This window comes from Gymnogyps californianus, chromosome 10 (genome assembly GCF_018139145.2).
Source record: "Gymnogyps californianus isolate 813 chromosome 10, ASM1813914v2, whole genome shotgun sequence".
NCBI classification, from domain to species: domain Eukaryota; kingdom Metazoa; phylum Chordata; class Aves; order Accipitriformes; family Cathartidae; genus Gymnogyps; species Gymnogyps californianus.
The window spans coordinates 11107344-11114410 of NC_059480.1; the positions used below are offsets into that span (position 1 = coordinate 11107344).

General features: G+C 40.8%; 1 protein-coding gene across 1 annotated transcript; it reads right to left on the reverse strand.

Annotated features, from left to right (window-relative positions):
* Nucleotides 1–739: 739 nt before the first annotated feature.
* Nucleotides 740–6698, reverse strand: LOC127020249 (thiamine transporter 2-like). The gene is made up of 5 exons (XM_050902754.1): nucleotides 6549–6698; nucleotides 5399–6215; nucleotides 3871–4063; nucleotides 2134–2275; nucleotides 740–919 (listed from the first exon to the last, which is right to left on the reverse strand). The coding sequence occupies exons 1-5, from the start codon at nucleotides 6696–6698 to the stop codon at nucleotides 740–742; spliced, it is 1482 nt and encodes a 493-aa protein (XP_050758711.1).
* Between the last annotated feature and the right edge of the window lie 369 nt (nucleotides 6699–7067).

A 7067-nucleotide genomic window follows, 5' to 3' on the forward strand; every position in this document is an offset into this window, starting at 1 on the left:
CACCCCCAAGTCCTTCTCCTCAGGGCTGCTCTCAATCCACTCATCGCCCAGCCTGTATTTGTGCTTGGGATACAAGTACAGTGTTTAGGTTGCAGCTTTCAAATGTGGGTCAAGCAACATCTGTGGCTTAGCAGTGTGTTAGTGAACCTTCTCGGATAGGTTGTGCAAACCCTGCTTTTCTGCACCGTTGTGTGTAAAAGGCCTGCTTCTGACATGGGCTTTTAAATTAGAAGGGAGGATTCTGTCACCAAATCACCTGTAGTTAGGTAGGAAAGAATATAATGATGAAACACAATCCCTTCTTCCTTGGTTCAGAACAAGGTATGTGCAAAGCAGGGGATAGACCCTTCACCCACATGCATGAGCAAATGTGCATGGAAGCAGCTTGCCAACACCGTATACAAGAGCTAGAACGAGCAAGGCAGGGTGAACTCTGATCTTTGCCATCGTGTATGGTGGAATGCCAAGGTGGTTGCTCTGTTCTTGTGTATAAATTACTGCTGTTAAGCTATTTATAGGCAAATAAATAAGAATCTAAAGCAACTTATCTTTTCTCCTTGGCACAGTGCCATTATGGTGATCTCTTAGCTGGCATATGTTGTAATGAAGTGCTGTAATGATTCAGCGTAGCTTTTGAGGGCTGTGTTGTATGTTCATCTTGCACTGCTGTTCCCTGCATGCTGCAGTAGGAGCTCTTCTCGCACGAGGGCCTGGCCACGTGAGCCTGACTGCCTGACTCCTATAGCCGTGTCGTATAGCCAGTTACAATCTGCTCTTTTGATTCATGTTCAGCATGATTCAGATGCTCTTTGCAAGATGTTGCTATTTTCCTTTTGCATTTGCTGGAGACAAGCATGTGAATGCTTCTGATCAAGAAAATCCCAGCTATGAATGCAAAGTAGCTGCCATAAATTAAAAACTGGGAGGGGGAGAGAAAAAGGCAGAAGAATTAATGAAAAACACATTAGGGAAACACTGCTTCTTCTGGAGATGACAGACACTATTATTTTGTTTACCTGTGTTCTTTGCTTTGTGATTAAGCAAAATCTTAGCTTTTCCAGCAAACAGCAGATCTTTGAGGAATGAAGAACTGCCCCTTGGTTCCAATCCTTATGCCTCTTAATAAACATCAGAGGGGGGAGGGATAGGAACAGTATTTTTTTCTTAGTGCAAAATGTAGAAGCAGCTTCATTATCCACATAGTCATGAATAATGTAAGTGAAGAGTCTGAGTTAGTCCTTTTTTGCTCTTACTTGCACATTTCAGTGCTATCACCACACTGGCTTCAGTAAATATACCATGACATTGTATCAATATTTCCAACAACAGTGGCAAGGCTATTTATGAAGTCCTACATATTCCTGTCCTTAATTTTTAAGTTTTAATTTTTAGTGTTTAATTCAATCTTTATTCTTTTAAAGTAACTTTTGCCTTCTCTGTGCAGAATATCTGAATAGCTCTAGTTGTCTTCAAATCCGTGGGATCAGGAAGCTGCCCCAGCTGAGATTCCATCCAAGAAAAGGCAGAAGTCAGTGCATTTCGGTTGACTCCAACATGAGTGGAATTGGGCTGACTGAAGTTAGGGACACTGTTGTGAGCTAGGATATCCAACCCCAAATTAAGTGCCCAAACTATGGGCAGAAGACTCTTATTATTCACGTTGAGATACAGACCAGGTTTGCTCCTGCGCTGGAATTAGAAGGCAGGTGTCCTTTTCACTTGAGCTGAAATAACTCCAGTAATCTAGGCTGTGTCTCATGGTCTTGAACTCCCCTAACAACACGTGGTCATGTTGATTCTGCATCTGAGAACCAGCCTGAATTTTTGGGCAAGGAGGATGTTACTCAGTGTCCTATTAATTAGCAAAAGCTGATCAGATAGCAGGGCCTGATTATTTACATTCTGGTGTATCTGCCTTTAAAAAGTCAAAGACCAGCATCTGTAATCCTAAATGCTGCACTAAAAGGCAAAAGGGTAGAATGATGGCTGACACAAGGGAAGAGCAATATGTCTAGATTTCTATAGAAGAAAGAGGGAATTAAATTGTCATTTGGCATAGCAATTTCTTTCTTGGTAAACTTTTGAAGATTAATTGGCTAAGCAGTAAATAAGAAGTAAGTTAATAGCATTTACCTGAGTTACTATGTCCAGTCCCAGGCCTCTTGAATCCACAACGACTACTGTAAGAATGGTCTGAATCACCAGTGCAACAAAGTTGTTGAATCCAAACATCAAGGCGTAGCGTTCCATGCTCAGATTGACTGCAATCTGGAACCTAATGTGAGACTGGCAGGTCAGGTACTTCACACTGGGTGGAAAGCTGTTGCTCTCCATTTAGTTGAAGAAGAGAAACGATTCATGCAGATGATATATCAAGGACGGAGTAAATGGTGCTTCATTTATTTGTTTGCTTCCTTGCTTTCTCTAAAAAAAGTCTTGACTACCATAGTGTATTTTGATGTTTTTGTACTTGTCTGCGTTGCTTTTCCAAACCATGTTATCAGGTGATCTGCTTTATCTAGTAGAATATCAGATCTCTTTAACCTTCCCCTTTGTTCCTTCTCTACCTTCACAGACTGTGCCAGACAGGTTGTAAAGTCTTCATGGTTGGAGGCTTTCAAAGACCTGGCCAGACAAAACCACGACCTGATCTGGCATTGGTAGGAGTTCTGCCCTGGCTGGGAGGTTAGACTAGAAGGTCACTATGGGTATTTTCTAACCAACTTTTCTGTGAAGATGTGAATTACTTTTTGCTTTGTGGCTTGACAGTGGAGGTAGCATACTGTTTATTTCTGTCAAGAGCCTGTAGATTTTCCTTGCAATATCTTTTTTGACAATAATCAGAACATCTTTCCTTGCAATATTTACCTCCAAAGTTTCTATCTGAACAAAAGGGTGTTATTCCTGCAGTACTCTTTTCATTGATTTTTAGCAGGGCTTTTTTGTACAAGCTTTTACTTTTTTATTTTTGTAGAATATGTTGAAATAGTCCAAGTGTGAGCCACTATAATGTACTAACAATCCACCAAAATGAAAATAGAGGATTCACTTGGCTTCATTCAAGATAGGCATAATCTTATCATGCATTATAGTTTTAGCATTTTTTTTTTAAATGGTATCTGAATAATTTCAGGTTTTGACATAAAAATGCATCTGGTATTTTTGTTAATGAAATAGTGTGGTTTGTCTAAAGACATTCCAAACAATAAAATAACTGGAGTAATAAAAATATTTTATATTTATTACACAGATAATATATAATCTTTGTTAGTTATTTTTATTTTTCTATTTCTGACAACAGAAGAGCTTGGTCTCCTAAGAGATCTTGTCTGAGTTTATATGTCCAATGTTCTCTTTTATTCCTTCTTTACATCATAATATCATTAAGGATTATATGTATAAAGTTATGTTGGGGAACACACTATGCCAAATCTTTTCTTGCATTCATGCAGTTCATAGCATGCTAAAAAGCGTATCAGCAAGGTGGTCTAGACGTAGAGGGATCTTAAAGGACGGTTGCTGAGGCATGCTTGTCCCTATTGTTCACTTGGCATCTTCCATGCCAGGAAGGAGGAAAATAGCTTATATGTTTTGCTGTTACCATTGCCTTTAGTAATAAAGATACCTTGTACCTTGTTCAACTTCTGCCTAGGTAAATGTTCGATGTCCTTTTGATAATTTTTCTTTTATGGTTGTTTAGAAGAATGAAAACAACATAACTAGACATTTAAGTGTCCTTGTCTTTACCTAAACAGTTATGTCTAGCATTAGGTCAGCTACCGCTGAGTAAAAGGAGGGATGCCTAAAGTAAACTTAGAGTACGGTTAGTATTCTGTGCATCATGGCAGCACTGTAAGGTTTTATACTTACGTTGCTATTGTTATGAGGAGCATATAGCATGCTTTGAAAATGAGATAGCCGGCGTAACATGCCCAGATGTTGGTAGTGAAGTGCATGAGAAACAGAGAACCAGCATCAATTGCAGAGAAGATCCCTAAGGCCAGTTCTCCAAAAAGGTCCCAGTTAATTTTCATATATTGTACTACAAAAGATGTTACCGAGCCTAGAAAAAGAGAAAAAAACATGTAAATGTTGTATCTGTTCTATAGCCTGTATCACCAAGTCTTGCTACCCTCACAAGCTGAAAGACAATGCTGAATAATGAAGCAGAGCAGTTCTGAAGTGTTTTGAAAGCATTCCTAATCACTTCTGAAGTTGTGCAGATGACTGGTCATTTTTAGACAACTGCATAAATCAAGTCTCTGCCATTCCTTTCTTAATGTTTTATTCCACTTCACAGGATAAACTGTTATGTAGAAGGATTCATTATTTAGCTGTCTGTACCCAGCATGTATCTCTAGGGAGAGAATTAGGAACACAGTTTGGAGCTCAAGAAGAAAAATTCTTCCAGCTTCTACTAGCTTACTTTATAGCTAAGCTAGTAAACGTTCTAGCTTAACAGTTTAGCTCTGTGCAGCTCACAAAGGGGCTAAGCTGTCAAAAAAAGGAGTTTTGTGAGGTATCAAGGAGTAGATACTACAGGAGTTAAGTGCTCCTAATTTGTGATTCAGTTGGTCTATTTAGTTGCCTACCTCAAGACAAGAGTAATTTGTAATCTTAGAAGTATCTGTTTCTCCTTAATGACTGTAAGGGTAACCTGAATGACCAGGTATGATGTAGACATGCTTATTTGCCCTGGTGGATCACACCCCAATGTCTTGTGCAAGTTCTCTACAGCAGCACAATATGAATATGTGAAACACTGCCAAGTCAGGGTGGTATCCTCTGATGTTACCTTTTGATAACGTTACTTTGCTTGTGTGGTGTGGGCATCTGCTTCCGGTGCAAAAGCATAATGGTTGATGTCGGTAGCATAATTAATTCAGTAAGGTCTTTTCCTGCAAATCTCTGTATCTTGAAATGACTAAAATTTTTCTTTCTGTCCTGCTGCAGATGAGTATTTCACTAGAAAAAATATCTTAATGAGAGGATTATGTTCTTTTTGTGTAAAATATTTATGAAAAACTTCTCTCATCTGTGTAAGCTGATACCATTGTTATGGGAACTGTGCGATACTTGTTTTGGGGAAAAAAAAAAAGCCCAACAACCTCATCCAAAGAAACACGGGTGCCTCTGAATGGATTTAGCAGCAGGATGTAAAGTCTGTGTGACTTGTACGCTCTCTGCATACTGGTAGGATAAAATTGTGCATCCCAGTCCTAAAAAAAACCAGCATAGCTCGCATTTGAACTGTTTTGTACATCAAAGAACTAGGTCTTGAATGCACAATGCATACACTGGCTTCCTGGAGCATCTGCAATGGAATGGCACTTTAAAAGTGATCTAAAGTAAAACTTTGGAGACTGCCTTTGTGATTGAAGCTTAGACACTAACTTACTCAGAAAAGTTGCTATAGCTTCAACAGCTCCATTGTACACTGCAGAGCTGTGAGAGGGGGCTCTGAAGTCCCACAGCACTTGGATATAATTCAGAACCTGGTTAAAGCCTGCAGTAGCCAGAGCCCACCACAGGGACCAGTAGAGAAGTTTCCTAGAGCTGTAGCAATCCCTCAAGTCCTTGCTCAGCTGCACCAGCACTCTGAGCACATGATTCTGGGGCTGGGGATTATCAGCCGCCCGTTCAGGTGCTGGTCCCCTGTCAGCAGATACAGAGCTCTTGTCCTCTTGGCAGCTCGCTGGCCTGTCGGAGCAGACCGTAGCCACAACTTTATCTGGTCCTGGGAGAGTTTCCGAGACATCTTTCCTGTGGAAGAACATACTCTTTTGAGGCATTGGGAGGAAAAACGAACACACGAACGCCAGGGACACGGAAGCCAAAGTAATGGCGTTAAGGTGAAAGTAGGATACGTCTGCTAAGGAAACCAGCAGCTGTCCCAGCACCGCCGCAACGGTGGCTGCAACAAGAGTGATACTTCTGCAATAGCTCGTCACTCTCTGATAGTGATCGGTGCTGACGACACTGTAGATGTAGGCGTAATAGGCGACCTCGGTGGCTGTCACCATCCCGTAGAAGAATTCCACCACCTGCATGGCCACCAGTCCGTGTGCGAAGAGGAGCAAGAGCCACGTGACGATGAAGCTGATGCCCTGGAGGAGGAGGATGGGCTTGTAGCGCACGTAGTCTGTAATCAGGAAGACTGGGAAAAGGAGTGCAAGGTAGGAGTATGTCCAAACTGGGAAAATCTGGTTGGCAACCTAGAACAGAAGAGGAAATCTCTGTGGTGTTATTCTTGCAGAAAGGCAGTTCATTTATTTTAAATGGCTTTGTAGAGGGAAGTTTTTGCTCTGAAGGACTTCATAAAATATATAACCACACTGAAGCAGCATGTGACTGTTGAGCAGGCAAATGGATCTTAAATCCATTAAATGGATCTTTTATTTATGCTATCTGCTGCAAATTGCAACCTGCCAAAACTGGTTACAGTTGTGCTTTTTTTGGTTTTTATCTTTGTTTAAAAACTTTGTTGAAAGTTTTACTTTTTTATCTTTGCTGCTCCACATAAAAGAAAAGGCAGAGGAAAACCATACCTCATCTATGGTCAGGTTTTTATCCGGTCCTGTTAGATAGGGTGTTAGGAAAGGTTCTGATGGTTTCATCATGTAGAAGAATCCACAGAGGCAGAGGATCAGGGTGGGAAAAGTCCAGGTGTTGCTTTTCTCTTGCTTCCAGCAGCCCATGGCCTCTACAGCAAAGCTGAGGAGGAAGTTTGTTAGAAGGATGATACTGCCCATGCAAGCACAAAGATGTCCTGTAATTGATTTTTATTTTGTGGTTTCTAATGCTAAGGAGTGCTCTTTAGAGGTTGGCCGTTGGAAAACATTCTTCTTCATAACTTTAAAGTGAGCAGCTTTTCCTTACATTTGTCTGCTGTTTCTCTGTCTTTGTAGATAGTGTATAAAGAATGACCTGGCAGATCTTCAACTGGGAGACAAATTACACTGTCACTCAATCTGCACTGACAAAGCTAACCACAGGAAAAGCCTTTCTAGACAAAAGTCGCTGAAGACAGCTGAGCACTGAGATTTCACTTGACATTATGACTGATC